Source organism: Scophthalmus maximus, chromosome 2 (assembly GCF_022379125.1).
Source record: "Scophthalmus maximus strain ysfricsl-2021 chromosome 2, ASM2237912v1, whole genome shotgun sequence".
NCBI lineage: Eukaryota > Metazoa > Chordata > Actinopteri > Pleuronectiformes > Scophthalmidae > Scophthalmus > Scophthalmus maximus.
In genome coordinates this window covers 16,890,543-16,906,856 of record NC_061516.1, presented here as the reverse complement: position 1 = coordinate 16,906,856, position 16,314 = coordinate 16,890,543, and the positions used below count along the sequence as shown (strand labels likewise).

Sequence of the window (16,314 nt, the reverse complement as noted above, 5' to 3'; positions counted from 1 at the left end):
AGCGCCATCTCGGTTATTCCAATTCAATGGTTCTCCTTCAAAAGGAACATTTCTGATTGTCATACGGTAGAAAATACACACGTGTACCCATTAATGACAACTGAAACCAAATTGGACTATATTAATATTTTCTCTGTGACAAATATATATCACATGCATTTTCAATTGTCCATTGATTTCCCCTTTTTTATTTCTTAGAAGATAGAATTTTCTGTTCAGTTCTATTCACTATGGTTCTGAATTACAGCCCGAGTCTTTTGAAACAGCACACTCAGCCACCTGGTCTTCAGAGTCCTCCACTGCGGTTATAACATGGCAGCAGACACCAGAAAAACCATAAAGAGCCTGTGCGTGATGACTGAGTAATAACAGTAGATTTAAGCCATGTGAGAGCAGGCGGCCCTTTCAGCCATAATGTCTAATACAAATGCATGTCTGGGAGCCAATAGATTGAGATCAATAATCATTGTTTATTCATTACATGAACACAGCAAGTGCTTATAAAATTTATCATTTTTGCTTTTGAGTTGAGTGCAGTTGCGGAAATAACCACCAATAGAACTGTTAACTTCCCTGCTTTGGTTCAGGATGAATGAACTCGATAAATTCCCAGGATTACATTCAAATTCAGATATTGATTGTGTTACATTTCATACAGTGTTTGATATGATGTTGAACATGAGAGGGAGGCACAGAGCTAAGGATGGAGGGGTTGAGGGGAGCCTGGCCAATACACGGGGACAAATAAAATAACGGTGCGGCTCTCATTTCCATATAACTAACATCAACAAAGGATTACTTAAACATGTACGTACATGACACGCACATGCGCATGCATGCACGCCCAACACACGCAGACTAATTCAAAGCCATTTGCAGAGCGGAGCAGTTGCCTGCAGTGTTGGGGAGTGGTGCGACTGGGATGGGACCAGCTGCCTGCAAATGGCTCAGAATGCTAATGGGCTCGCAAATGGGTCAGGGAGAGCTAAATGAGTGCTAGGCTAATTATGAAGTAACCCCGCCTCCACCAATCGGGTTCGAAGGCCAGAAGGGCCAGTGTGCTGACTGGTTGTAGACCGGTTTTAATTAATTCAATTTATTTTTGTTTTATTGGTTGTAGACCATAGCTGGCTGCTAATTAGCTTGTACTTGTGCAGCAGTTTCATGCAATTGGGTCAGTGTGAGGAGCCAATGGGTGGAGGGCATCACGAGCACAGAGGCACGTATATCTTAGCTCCTTGTCACCGGTTCAACACCAATTTTGCAACAATCATGAATCGGAATTTGACTTCTGATCCTTTGGATATATTTAATTCTTAAACAAATACATTTCTTATAATAACTTTCTTTTGTTAATGAAAATCTGTGTATACAAATGGACAATTGCAATATATGTCTGTTTTTGGCAATTTTCTGAATGATGAAAACTATTCACATCCTTTACGCTCGAGTCTGTTGTCATACCCGATGCCGTCCATTGTGGCTGAATTTATTAATTAAATGAATTTGAGTAATTAAAAATGGCACATTAATAATCCCTGTGGGATCCCTTATTAACTCCTGTTTAAAAACTCTATGTTAATTATTTGGATGAAATGAAAAAAGTATTTGTCTTTAAAGCCACGAGACAGAAAATGTAACAACATAAATTTGATCTTGGCAGGTAATTTAATCTCTCTGGAGAGCCAGAAACAGTAACCTTTTTTTCTTCTTCAGGTTAATGTTAACGCCTCTGGTGGCTTTGTATGTGCCAAGCAAACATCTTGAGGTTATACTGCCATCTTCTGGTAAAGATTGACCTACATTATTAAAAAGAGGGACCACACACAAGACAATTCTGTAGCACAAAACATTTGTACCACTGCTTAATCATGCAGATAATGAGCAGTACAATTTGGGGCTGTCAGTGTGTGCGTGTGTGTGTGTGTGCGTGCGTGTGCGTAAACCCATGGCACAGGGGGATTTCAGCATATTTATGCCTGGCAAACAGATCAATGGCTATTAAAAAGGTCAAGGGCAGATGATGATGGATGCCGGTTATATGTATTGATAAATTTTGACTGCATTAATGAATTACAAATGCACACCGGCACAGCAGAGACCAAATGATAGGTATTAATTCATTGATGCTTAATCTGTCATAATTAATTCCATAGGACCAGCAGTGATGAGAGCGATCCTCCGTTAGACAGATTAATTATTCAACACGAGGCAGAGGTGGATCAAAGATAAATGAGTGTGGGAGAATGGTGCCGGCCGTCAAAGGCCGAGGTTAATTTCAGTCTTTTCTTGGAAACTAGCACAGGCTGACTTACAGTAATAGTTACATGGAGTTACCATGCAACTGCAATTGGAGGCTCGGTTTGACCCACCGGTTCAGTGAAGAATTGAGTTGACTTTGAAAAAGAATTCAGAGATAACATACTGTAACGTGAGATATTCACGTGTTAGCAGCGGGGAGCTGGTCCCAGGCGAATCCAATCTTTAACCACCATGTTAACGTCCTTCACGTTTATCCATGAGGCTGAAGTACAAAACATGTAACATAAATATTTATGTTAGATTCATATATCCCTTCATATTCATTGTTCTGTATTACATAACTCAAGCCTTCATCTGTACACTACGCCATTGCAGACTACTGATGTAATGCACGTATTTATAAAGTGTGGACATTACTCACAGTAGTCTATCACATTTAGATCTACACTTACTTGTATTTGTGTGCGAGGCATGCTTGAAGGTTCAGGGACATGATCCAATGACAAATGATTTCTATTTGAATTGCAGTATCACATGTGTGGTACGTGGTGAACATTTCCCCCACTTATTCTTTATTTGACCCTCATTGGAAGTGCTGAATCAAAGACAAACTGCATCCATTAAAAATAACCATCCAGTTGTATTTTATTTACTTTCCAGCATCATTTACAGCTGTACGCAGGCACAGGGAAGGACACGTTGCATTAGGTTTTCATAATTTTTTTATAATTTAGAGCAATGTCTTTTTTGAATTCAAAACCGACCCTAAAGAAGTTCTCCTTCCTGCTGTTTCGTCGGTGATCCCACCATGTCACTAGTATGTCACTAATAAGACATTGTCTCTTTACACTCCTAAATATTAGGAAATATTCATGAAACCTGTCTTGTGCATTGGCATCTCTCTTTTTCTTCTTCTTCAAGTATGTAAATTGACTAATTTCAAATGGTGCTTATACACCTGGCCAGCTTTGGTTTTTCCTTTTGTGATTCAGCCTCTTCTACAAATGGGCATGTTTCAAAAGATAAAAAATTAAATCCACAAAAAGGCTAAAAAAAACTGAAAAAAACTGTTATTAACAGAAAAACAACAGCAGGGAACTACTGATGTCGTGTATATACAGTACAACACAGCACTGGAAGAAGGAAACTGTACACAGCTTATCAACCAAAACTACTGAATATGGATTGTTGAGGAAGTTATTGCTGGATTTTGGATCACTGAGGAAAAGACAAAAAATCATCTGAAGGAATTAACACCTGTCGTGTCAGTCAGGTAAAGCCTCCGAGAGGGAACTTCTGCCCATATTGTGATGTAATAAATCAGACTTTAATATAGATGAGTTTCTTAGCAATTCTCTGCACCAGTCCTGGTGGACAGACAAATGTCAACGGCCGGTGTTAGAAGAAAGTTTCTCTGCACAGTGGACAGGTGGACTTGTTGCTGGAAGTGAACCATTTGTACTGTGGACAGATTAGAAAAATGACAAGAAAACATTGTCAAAAAGCAACGTTCACTAATAGCATTTGTCAGATGTAAGATGGGATAAGGTTTTTTGTAAACGTGTGAATTACTCCTTTTATTATATGGAAATAAAAGGCAACATTCTACTGGACAAACTATAATTTGTTGCAGGTGCTATGGTTCACTTTTTTTAAATCGTTAAATTTTATCAATGCAAATAAAATGTGCTGAAAAGATGGCAGAGCATATATATATATATATATATATAGACATCTCACCAAACAAGCCGAGTGGAATTTCTTTTTGCAGGTTCGACAAGCCTTCTTGGGCAGCGAGTAGTTGGAGCCGTGGATAACAGAGAAGCAGATCATGCAATCCTCTATTCCCTCAAAACGTTTATCCACGTTGTTCTTCCAGAGGGCCAGGCCCTCCATTATACTGCCATTCTAAACACACAAACACAATTTCAGTTTTTTTGGAATTGCTTTAACCTCTTCAGCATTTTCTGATCCCTAAAAACAAAGTATTCTCACATCCTCCATAGCCTGAATCACTCAAAAAGGATATAATCTTGTTGCGCTTTAATCTGACTACATATTCAACAACAGTGTCTCTTGCATTTAAATCCATTATGTGTCTACCTGATGCGTGAGGTAGGTGCTCAGCTGCAGCATCCAGTTCCTCCACTGCTGTACGGCAACACCAACGCGCCTCCCACTCTCCACAGTGATGGAGCCCAGAGGGTAGTTCTGTGGGAGCTGAATCACCAACTCAATGAAGATGTCATCAACAGAGTAGGTAGCGATCACCTCCCGTGCTGCCGAGCGGGCCTTGACCTGGGGCAGTGAGGTGGATAAATGAGTGCGCTGTTTGTCAGCGCCACAGAGGGCGACAGAATCACACTTTTAAATTAACAGGATCTATTGGTACCAATTAATTATACTGCAAATGGGATGCAGGTATCGCACCAAAGGATTTGTTCAATTTTAATTATTATCATGCCGATTAACCTTTATGTAATTTCTTGGTATGCTGAATACAGAATCTGCCAGGTTGGGTAAGTTATATTAAATAATCAACCCATGAACGGCAGATGAGATGAGATATGAAAACAATTTTTTAACAAAATGAAACATGAATAAAAATAACTAAAAGTTCTGGTAACATTATGAGAAAAGCCAACCATCTGGACTGTAAATTAAACATCCAAAAGAGTGAAGCTATTTTCAGACACAAACTCTTAAAATGTCCGAAATTTGGGTCCAGACATTTTGCGGAGTTTGTTGTTCACATAAAAAAACGCAACAGGAGATTGTCCGAGTCAGACGCGATCACAGCAGCAGCATAACCCGGAACATTCAGGCAAGGGTGGTGCTTGGGTTGAGCAGCCACTCACTCGCCGTGAATCTTCTGAAGATTTCCTGCTGCATCCTGCTGTAAGCTATTCTCCCATGGGCTCACCCTGGCGATTACTGGAAATGTTACTAAAGGGGCTGGCGGGAAAAGTCACAATTTTGGAAATGTCGCAAAGAATGTTGCCAAAAGTCGCTGCTGCTGACATTTTCTCAGAACTTTTCCTGCCTTCTCACAGGATATCACTGTCTGGGAAAAGTTCAGGAAAAAGCCTAGACTTCAGTGTATGTCTGTACTGTTAAAATCTCCCCAAAGTAGAAGTCTTGACATTTCTTTGCATGAATAGATAAGTGTTAATTTGAAAATCACAGCTGCTTAGAATATTGTTTTTTCTTACAAAAATTTATAGAGAAAAATAAACTTGGTAGACCACTGACTCCATTTTCCTCTATTACTTCATGAACAATGTGTCTGCTTGCATCAAGTCTTAACATTGAACCTGAAACCAGTACAAGCTGTAGTTATAGACGCTCACACGGGAGCGATGTGATCGTTAACTTACAGTCATGCTGTCGAACATCTGAGTGCTGGAATGGACGGACGAGATCTCCTGCGCGGAGAGAACGGGACTGACATATTTAATGGTGAACTTTTCCGCTGCTGCGCACACTCTCTTCTCCTGGCTGTTCCACCACAGCCGCACCATGGCGGGCAGGTCCTGCACCGTGCTGTAGTACACGCTGCAGGCCAAGTGAGGGAGCTCCCATTCGACACCGTCACTTTCTGCAGGCAAGAAAAAATAGGATAGAGGGAAAACTAAACTTGTTAACATTTCACAGACGGGTACAGAAACTGTGTGTGGGTGCTCTACTTACTGTCTACAGCCAGAGACAGGTTCTCTGTAAAGAAGGTTTTGGTGTCCCTCGTCTCGGCCCCCTGGCCTGGGTAGACGGGGTTCTCAGGCATTAGTTTGAAGAGGTGAAGGAGAAGCTTGTTTAGGGAGCAGCTCCTCTTCAGGTACTGGGCATAATGGGCACGCAGCTATAAATAGATTACAAACGCAGTCATCACTGTGACAATACTTCAATATCAATACAACAGATATCAAAGCACACTCTTCCCATGAAACTTATACGTCTGTTTGTTTCTATGCACTTTTATTTACTCAAATGCTAAGTAAAAAAAAAAATTTTTTTTTAAATGCAACTATACGGTAGAAAATATCAGAGGCAAAGGCTGAGGTCTTCTCTGACAAGACTCGTCATGACTCACATGAGAGGGTGAGGATTTGAAAAAAGTGAGGAGCAGCTTCCAGGCCAGCAGGTAGCCCAGAATGCAGGAGTGCTCGACGCTGAGAGGCTGGACCACTGCGAACTCTCCGACTTGAACCCCCGCCAGGATGCTCTCGCACAGCTCCTCGCAGGTCGACAGGATGGCCATCAGAGAAGCTGGAGGAGAACTTAACACAAAATTTGTTTGTAAGAAAGAATATATACAGTATAAAACATAACCTATCCTTGGAAATCTGGTGTCCCTTTTTGACTTACAGACATGGCTCATCTCTATCATCATCAGACTTGTTATTGTCTCCTTCTCCGTCACACTCAGGCAGCTGAGGCATGACCCTGTATTGATGAGAACAAAGTTAATTTCCGTAGTTCACTAATCTTGTGGTAAGCATGAAACAATCATTTCCAACTTCCTGCAGTAACCTCAAGATCTCCAGATAGGCATAACAATTTAATTTCTGTGGCAGAAATTGGATAAAATCAATTTCTTGTGATTTAAGGAGGCCCATCATTGCATACTGATAACATTAAGTGTTAAACTAAATCCATACTTTTCCAAAAGGTGGTAGATGGTGATCTGCAGAGGTCTGGCCTTAAACAGCAACAGGGGACAGAAGGTGTTGAGGAGCGTCTGGAGGGGCTCAGGCAGGTTCGTCTTCTGGTCGGCTATGAACTGAGGTGGAAGGGAGTTCTGATTCAGCTTCTGCACAGGCACATATGTCAAAGCCATGCCAACTGACTGCAGCACCACTGACGGGAACACAGGGTCATCCGGTTCCGTAAAGGCATCTTCGTTGAAGAAGAGAACAGACAAAAGGATGATGAGCCATGAAATCAGGACTGTTAAACAGACTCCCTCCCTCCGTTGCTTGTACACTACATTGACAGGTTGGAATCAAAATCAAACACAGTTTTTAATTCTTTTCTGTCAAATCCTTTTAAAATCCCCCCCCCACACACACACACACCTGTGATATTGATAGGCAGAGGCAACAGCAGGTTGTAGATTCCCTCTACAAAGAAGTCTTTCCATTCGCCCGCCAGCTGTGACGGCAGCGTCTCCAGAATGTCAGGCGAGGATGACGCGAAGAACTGGTTCAGCTTCACTATTAGTGCAGCAATCTCGCAGGCGAACAGCTGCACCCATGGGTTCCAAAGACTGCTCACATTCTCGCTGGCGGTCTGAGATAGGCAGCCAGCAAAGTCAGAAATAATGAGTTGTTGAAAATCTATAATCAAGACAAGAGCTAACCAAACAACATTACTTATTATTAGTTAGCTACAGCTAGAAGTTGAAAAAGCATCCACCTCAAAGTCACAAAACTACACAGTGTCTAGGATTTTTATCTCACCTCCAACCAGGCTAACATAGAGCAGAGCAAGAAGTCCCACTGGCTGCTTCCAAGAACCATCGGACAATGAGCCACCAGCCAGGACAGGAAACGCATTATTTCCACAGTGAGGTTCAACTGTTCTGTGGTTGCTTTAGACAGGTCACTGAGAGATGAAGACAAATGTAGGCATACGAATTAAATGAACACTGAAAAAGCAATGTGTAAATGTTTGCATGGTTTGTGTGGCTACGTTACCTGCTGAAGAGGAACCAGTCGTCCTTGCTGTTTCTCCACTCCATCATCGTGGCCAGGATGGCCTGCAAAACCTCCTCCTCTATTTCTGTGTTGGCCTTTAGACAGCACAGCAGCACCACCAGACACCCGAACACATCTGTGACACACAGGCAGGAATTATCATTGGCTTAGTTAAAAAAATTTTTTTAAAGTTTTGTCTGTGTATGTATGTGCGTTTTCTCACTTTCATCCTCTTGCCAGTTGATGATTGCAGCAGTGGCGAGGGCTACGAGAGTCTGTCGGTCTTCTTTGCTCATAGAGGGGCAGAGGACCTGTAGCGTGCTTAGTTTGCTTTGAGTCGCTGGGAACAAACTGATCAAACAAAAATACAATTTTAAAAACAGTGGGGGTAAGCGTGTCTACATACTGGCTTTAAATGTGAAATCCAAAAGCACTGACCTTTCTACGCTGCCATAAAGCTTCCTCACGGTTGCGCTGCGAGTGGTTGCAAAGTTGTTGGTGCTGATGTAGTTTTCTAGAGTCAGAGACCATAACCCTCCATCCTCCACTGACCTGCAGGGTAACGATACAATGCAGAATACTGAGTGGATATTTTTTTCAAACTATCCCATAGCGAAATAACATCATTTGAAGAGGCTCGAAAGGATCCAGGCCACTAGTCAGATCCGCTCGTGCCTTAGCTTCTGCGAATGTACTTTTCTCTTAGTTTTTGAATGAAGAGTGAATTGATACAAGCTCATGTGTTACATGTATTTATGTAGTTCGGCTTTGTGTCGACGATTAACTCTTCCAATCAAGTCTTCTTCATCAAAAATCAACCAGTGAACCTTACCTTGAGTAGAGTGTCTCCAACAGGCTTGACGTTAGAACCAGGCTGTCAAGTCCCTCCAACAGGCCCCAGTCAGTCAGCAGTCTGTGGTAGGCAGACACTACAGTGGGGCTGTACTCTACCTCCTTACACCACTGCAGTGCATACAGCAGTTCGGAAACTATCAAACAAAAACATGCATAGACAAACACATTTTTACAAGGATCAAAGATTGGCATCCACATAAAACACGAAGAACACAAAGTTACAGAAAAAAATTGTTAATGTCCTGTTTGTGCGTACCCGTGTTCTTAAGGTGTGGCAGGTGTGAAGGACATTGTGCCTCTTTTTGGTCGCCAGTGACGGCTGCAACATTGCTTGCCACCTTCCCTAACAGGGCACAGGCACAAAGGTGGGCTGGCAAACCATTTAGCCCCCGAATCTTCCAGACGTCCATTGAGGCATTTTCACAAACTCCTCTGTGACGGCTGGACAGTAAGGGTGTTTTGATCCACTGCACAGGACAGAAAAAAGGGGGAGTACAAGGTATTAATGTCAAGTGTTTAGTGTGCAGGAATTAATAAATGCATAACCTTCAAAACAAACATATGGTAGTGCCTGCATGAGTTATTTTCCTTGAGGAAGGATGATGGATCAGCAGACTCACCTGAGGCGGTAAGGCCTGTCTTATTCGTGTCCATTCTATCTGGCTAGGCATCAAAAGGGTAAAGAACTGGATGAGGAGTGAGTAGTCTTGTTCGCAGACAGCGATGATCGTCTCCACCAGGCTCTCTACAGCCAGAACTAGAACCTGTAAACTAAATCATACCACCAAGATGAGTTAATAAGAGCCACAACAAATTCATATGATGTGGTCGAACAGCTTTAGAAACAATTTGCTGAGGGGAACCAGCAAAGATTTTTAAAAACTACACGACAAGATGGATTTTGTTACCTTCCAATGTCCAGAGAAACGTTGAGGAGTTGGTTTCTCACCCAAACGGCCGCACTGTGCAGGAAACCGCCCTCCTTGACCTCATATTCAGAGTGTTGCACCAATGACTGGACCCCACTTGCACTTACTCTCCTCAGCTTATCTAAAAGTGAGGCTTTCAAAGCAACATCAACACAAATCAGTGACTCAGGTGACCTGACAAGCACAGTATAATGTGTTTTGAGCAATGTGCGATCACCTACCGGACAGTTTAGTGTGCGTTTGATCTTGGGCGGTGAGTTGGAAGACGCTGAGCAGGAGTTCCTCAGCAGAGAGTAGCAGAAGACAGTCTTGTACAGATGAGAAGAAAGTGGAGGCTACGTCACAGATGAAGGAGATGAGCGGCTCCATGTTGCCTGCATCCGACAGGCTCTTGGTCTCGGACAGAGTGGCGTGGAGCTTCTCCAAGATCTTCTCCATGTACACCTCCCCTATCAGTGGCTCTGCATATAAAACAGGTCAAAATGATTTGTTGGATAGTTTGGTAGCCAAAAATAATCTTTGCTGGCGTGTGTGTGTTTATGTTCACCATTGTTATGGTGTTGAGAGAGGACCAGGCTGATGAGCGTCCAACTGTGGCTGCTAGTAATAGAACTGGGAGAGCTGCATCCTACATTGCACAGCTCCTCAGTCAATCCCAGGAGCTGCTCGCCCAGAACCGAACCTTTCAGCCAATCACGACAGCTCTGAAGTGTCTCAGGATCTGCACAAGCCTAAACAGTACAGACAACAGAGTAGCACATGTTTATAATAGTTTAAGTTTGATGCGTAGGTAGCTAATACACTTTGATTAAAGTCATCAACAAAACATACCCTCTGTATAATTTGCAGGATAATGCTCGACTGCAGATTCATCTAGAAAGCATGAATGTCAGGAAAGAAACAACAGCCAAATTAGAGTTGGACACAGGACAATGCCGCAATCAGCATCGTGTCATCTGCAGTCTGTGTTACCATGGTGATGTGGTCGAGGATACGTGTGGTATCCAGCCGGCTGCAACAGTAGAGTGAGCTGAAGACCATCTCCACCAGGTGCCCGGTGTCTCTGCGCCCTGTCTCAGTGAGCCACACCACCACCCGCTCCAGGAGGAACTGCACTGCTGGATTTTTTACGTTCAGTTCGTCTCTCCGCTCACCGTCCTTTGTTGTCTTATCATCCAATTCCATCAATGTCTAAGACGAGCACAGTTCAGGGGAAAAGTCAGTTGGATCAAGGAACTGTAAGAGAGCTGCTTTTCAACATTTCATCTAAAATGAAAAACGGCAAATACTAAAATTACTACCAACCATTTTCAAAGCTTGTTTTTATTAAATTCACCCCCTGATTATATATGTGTGTGTGTCTGTGTGTGTGTGTGTGTGTGTGTGTGTGTGTGTGTGTGTGTGTGTATATATATATATATATATATATATATATATATGTATATGTATATGTATATTTTACACAGACATAGCCCAAAAAATTCAGTAGATTAGCTAAACAGAACTGAAACGGCTGACATAAAACTACACAATTGTCAAATATAACTCACACTGAAGATCCTTGGTGTGTGGAAGGACCGCAGCAGAAGGGAGAGGAAAACAAGATGCCTCTCTGAGTTTTTCTCATTCACATGCACCAGACACAGTTGTGCCAGCTGGCACACTACATCTTCAAAACGCTGGGTCTGTTGGGATCCGAATGCCTTCTCGTTCACAGGCTCTGACACCGCCTGCACAGGCTTCTCAACATCATCCCCCTCCACTCCGGGTTTCTCATTGTCCTCTGGCTTAGAGAAACAGATCTTGACAGATTTTTTCTTCTGGATGTGCTTTCTGTTTATTTTCTCAGGGAAGCGCATCACCTGCAGACATGAGAGAAAGTGAGAATAGATTTATCTAGGCACTGAGTTTTCTGTTTCACTTTGGCCACTTTTTAAAATGGTGAATGGTTTAGACAGCCAGGTCGATTTGCTGTGTCCTTCATGTCAACGTGGAAATTAAAGTGGGGATTATGTCTGAACCAGATATTCTCCGAAACTAACCTGTAGCAAGGTGGCTACCCCTTCCAATGCCTGTGGATCCGCTTCCTCATTGTCAACATGACGCACAAATAAAAGACCAAGCTCCTCCCAGAAGTCTGCCAGAAGCCCTTGAAACGCATCCTTGCCTTCATCCGTTTCGCCTTCACTTAGTAAACCTGCCCTCTTCTCCCAGGAAACAAGCATTTCAGTGACCAAAAGGAAGAGAGGACCATTCTGAAGGGAGGGGGTTCCGAGAGCCTTTTCAAGTAGAGGTAGAAGCTGCAAAAAAGACAAACAACAAAAGTATGTAGAAAGGTGGAGACTTGAGAAGATTTGACACGATGGGGAAAGTATGCACCATTGTGTGATCCAACCTGCTGTGAAATAAGCATGGTCCTTATTTTTCTCTGCTCCTCTTCTTTTTCTGTATTTTGGAATACGCAGTACCTCAAGCACTCAACAACAGAAGTCACTATGACTGCACTTTCCGATGGACTTGTCGCTGCACGCTCACTAGAGATGCTAAGACACAGACAGAGTAATAAATTATAATCAATATCATAATATAAACAAAGCAAGTAAGTGTCATCCGTAGACATTTTACATGTAAAATCATGGTAACACATGAGCCTGGGGGTTCTGCTAGGTAAAATTTGCACATTTGTAATGCACAACTTTTAATACATAAAGATGATCTAGACATCCCGCTGGAATATCTTCTGAATTCATCTTTTGCAATTTTCCGACTCCAGCTCAGAACATTGCAAGATGAATAAACATAAAGCTTTGCAAAGGATTACCATCTCTTGATTAAAAGTAAAAAGTGAATTATTTCATATGGTGATATGTCAATGTCGCATGAATGCAAAACCCAACTAAAAAAATAATTAAAAAATGAATCCCTAATGCAATTAACTGTTGTCCACTGCTTTACCTCAGGAAAAAAATGTTTTATACAATGCAGTTTCCTCGAAATTTGATTTGTGGTTAATATTGAATTATATCACAGCCCCAAGTGTACGTACACACGTGAAAACAAATTACCCTTGTGTGAGGGAAGTGAAGAAGGTGGTGTAGAAGTCCAAGGCTGGATCGGTGACCTGCTGGGTCAGTTTGCTGAGGAGCGGCATAAGATTAGGGTGCAGAGCTTTAGCCATGCCTTTCCCACCCTCTTTTAGTAATGTCATAAGTTTAGGTAGGAAGCCCTTCTTCGCGTTCACATGTGTCCAGCAATCCTGGGATAGAAACAGAAATATCAAAAGATAATATACAACTTATTGTTGTATCATGACTGAAACAACATGTGCATGTGTGCATGTGTTCCTTAAACAGAAGCTTACAGGGACTTTGGAGACAACATGAAGAACAGCTTCCCACACAGGAGGCAGCACCACAGGATCCGTGTCATCGATGCTGAGGAGGACGGCAGGGCAGAGTCGTGCTGCTTCAGCCTGGACCAGTGCTGGAGTGAACTCACACAGGGAGCACACCATCTCGAAAAATGCCCCTCGAATCTGTGGAGCAACACACATTGGTAACCTCCTCACAAAAGCTTGTTGTATTGTATATTAGATGGCATTGGATCACATAATTTTATCATTTTAGGTTATAGTCGACTCAAGTGTAGGTGCGGGATAGATTGTTAAACAAAATATAATATATATATATATATATATATATATATATATATATATAAGATGCTGAATCAAACCTCAAGTCACTCTGAAGTTATTACATATTATCCCACTAAATCTTAGCAGGCTGCAATCTTTAATTAATATTAAAAATCCAGTCAAGATTTTCTGATTCAAGTAGATGACGATATTGAATGTATTTTTTGAGTAAACATTTGTTTTCGTACACATACCAGGTGAACGACTGGTTGACTTAGCTAAAGGCATTGATCAGTCTGTGAAAGTCAGAGCAGTCCCGTCAGTGCCAGTACCTGTGGTGTCTTGTGTTTGCTGTACTTCCAGAACTTCCCAGAGTTCACGAGAAGTGCCAGTCTTGGCTCCAGGGCCTCCCTGTCACTCTGAACGAGCAGAGAGAGCAGTCTCTTCACTCCCAGTAGAGAACTGGTCAGCATGCGCAAATACTTGGCTTCCCTCTCCTCCTCTGTCACACTTCTAGAGAACATGGGAGAACCAGAGCGTGAGCAAAAACGCTGAAATAATGCATTATCATTGTGCATATAAAATGAGCTAAACTGATCACTCACTGTGGGTCGCTCAGTGTGTCAGCCGTTTCCTTCAGCAAAATATCTTGAAGTACCTGCAGTAACAAAACAACTATTTAATTAAGTCAAATTCAGCTCATTAGATTACAGTGCAAAGTCCCTTGTTTGGCGAAAAAGCCACCACTACTCACATTAAGGATCTCATCCTTGCAGAAGCTGAGCGCCTCAGGTTGTTTAGCAGGTGAGAAAGCAGCCTGGAAGGCCTGGCAGGCCGCAGAGGCTGCAGGTGTGTAAGTGTCACACTGGGACAGAATCCAGTGGCCCATCAAGCTCTTCAGGAAGGGGGCCAAGCTGCGACGCACTTTCAGCACCAGCTGCTCAAACGCCTGCTGTGTGGCCTCCCTGATCCGGCGGTCATGATCCTAACAGGCACGACGATACAGACAAAAGTCACCTAATGTCCACACAAGACACACAAGTACCCACGCACAGCGTGTGTATACGACAGTCCCGTATGAATGTCATCCTGAATTAGACTGTAGTCCTTCGTTGCTTTTCAGACATGCACTGAAGTCCAAGCATTGTCCGGAACTTCTCTGGAGGGGCTGAATGTGAGAACGCATATGTCTGCAAATGTTGCTTCGGACATTCTCCGGAGTTTCTCCAGCCAGCGGCCTGGTCAAATCTCCGGAGAATGTCCGAGTGAGCCCATGTGAGAATACGGCAGGAGGATCTCCGGGGGATTTTCGTTGTGAACACGTCTGACTGTGACACTCTCCTGCTGCGTTCCCCACATGTGAACAGCAAACTCTGGACCAAATTCTGATTCCATGTCTGAAAACAACTCTAGTCAGACCTCTTGTTCAAAGATATTTCCAATCATGAATTTAATACATGTTCTGTAGTTCTGTATAGTTTCCTCAGGACAGCTCAACATCGTCGATGGTGACATTTGTTGGGAGTGTTTGTCCATGAATGTGTGTAGAACGTGTCAGCGTCAGCTCACCACTGATATCCGGCAGTAAATCCTTGACCAGTATGGCAGGACCCCTTTGACCTCTTCAGCATCCCGCTCCTGACACATGGACCCAAAGTCCTGCACAGCCTGAGAAAAATTAGAACATGTGGTTATTACAAAGGCATGGAAAGGAAACAACAGGCGGGTGTGCAGCTTCTTGTCACGTTGTGGCGTAGATGTTTTTAATATTTAAAATGGTACTTATGTGGTAAATATGTTCGATTCTGCACGCTTTTGTGGACATCGCGTTGAACTGTGTGTGCATGGTAGCAGGTCGAAAAGAAACAACAACATCAAGTTAGAAGTTTGACTTTACCTTGAGTCTGGTGACGCCATCCCTCTTGGAGAGTTTCCTGAGCACCAGGCGGAAGTCAGCGTCCACCAGGTTGTCTATCTCCTCCGCGCCGTGGACAGCGGGGACGTAGCTCAGCTCCGAGGTCGCCGCTGTATCGAACCCCACGAACCCCGGGATGACTCCTCCCTCCCGGGCCAGTGCCTCGGCCGCTCGGCCGCTACTCGAGGGCTAGAAGCGGGAGAGGAAACGTGTGGTCATTAAATGGAAATCAAGGGAAAGGGGGAAACGTCGTGGTTATAAAACCGTCGGGAGTCGAGACAGCGTTGCCACATGAAGTACGCTAACTGTTGACGTGAAGTTTACTTGTGTTAGCTCGTGCTAAAGTTGTGTTGCTAGCTATATTACTTTACGGTAGCGCTCGTACTCACCCGGACATTTCCCTTCGTTCTCTGCTTGTTCTTACCCCCCATGGGTTCGTCTCTCTCTCTCTTAAAACGATCCGTTTATTGTGGGAACTCCGTTGTTTTCGGGGTTGACAGCATTAAAACACCAAAGTAAACGACTCAAGAGAAAGCCACTGCTCGTGCTCGTGCCACGGAACTGACGACTTCCTGTCCACCTCTTTCAAAATAAAGTCTCACTATCACGTGTTTGTATGGTGTAAAAAATATATCTTATTATTTCCCGTAAAAATCTGTCACGCGTGACCGAAATCCAAAACAGGAATGAGACAAAACAGCTAAAATATCATAAGTGAAATCGCTTTTTTCTTTTGGGGAACTTTCTTTAACTGAAGGAAGTCACACTTTTATTTTGAATGACAAAATCACAAAGCAGAAGCGCGTACAAGTTTGTACTTGACACTCGTTTACTGTGCATACGCTTACTTCCGGTATGCATTTCTTCTTCTTGTCAGTGTGGGGGTAAACTCGAACCATTAAGCGCTCATCGCTGCCTTCCATGAAACATGTCCGGGACTGCAGCACTCCAAATCATGGACAGGATTCTTGTACAGACAAGGAGTGTTCATTTAGGCTTGATGTTGCTCTGGAAGTCATAAATTTA

General features: G+C 43.0%; 1 protein-coding gene across 1 annotated transcript; it reads right to left on the bottom strand.

Annotated features, from left to right (window-relative positions):
• Positions 1-2,882: 2,882 nt before the first annotated feature.
• ltn1 (listerin E3 ubiquitin protein ligase 1) lies at positions 2,883-15,854 on the bottom strand. Its single transcript, XM_035626180.2, has 32 exons — positions 15,678-15,854; positions 15,271-15,477; positions 14,943-15,041; positions 14,128-14,358; positions 13,979-14,031; positions 13,706-13,886; positions 13,101-13,274; positions 12,805-12,995; positions 12,135-12,282; positions 11,782-12,039; positions 11,290-11,601; positions 10,712-10,930; positions 10,571-10,612; positions 10,287-10,470; positions 9,961-10,200; positions 9,719-9,872; positions 9,431-9,581; positions 9,067-9,277; positions 8,788-8,944; positions 8,394-8,507; positions 8,179-8,306; positions 7,956-8,091; positions 7,719-7,863; positions 7,335-7,548; positions 6,918-7,155; positions 6,625-6,702; positions 6,350-6,536; positions 5,953-6,118; positions 5,640-5,860; positions 4,366-4,560; positions 4,003-4,170; positions 2,883-3,723 (listed from the first exon to the last, which is right to left on the bottom strand). The coding sequence occupies exons 1-32, from the start codon at positions 15,717-15,719 to the stop codon at positions 3,661-3,663; spliced, it is 5,307 nt and encodes a 1,768-aa protein (XP_035482073.2). The 5' UTR covers positions 15,720-15,854; the 3' UTR covers positions 2,883-3,660.
• Positions 15,855-16,314: the final 460 nt, after the last annotated feature.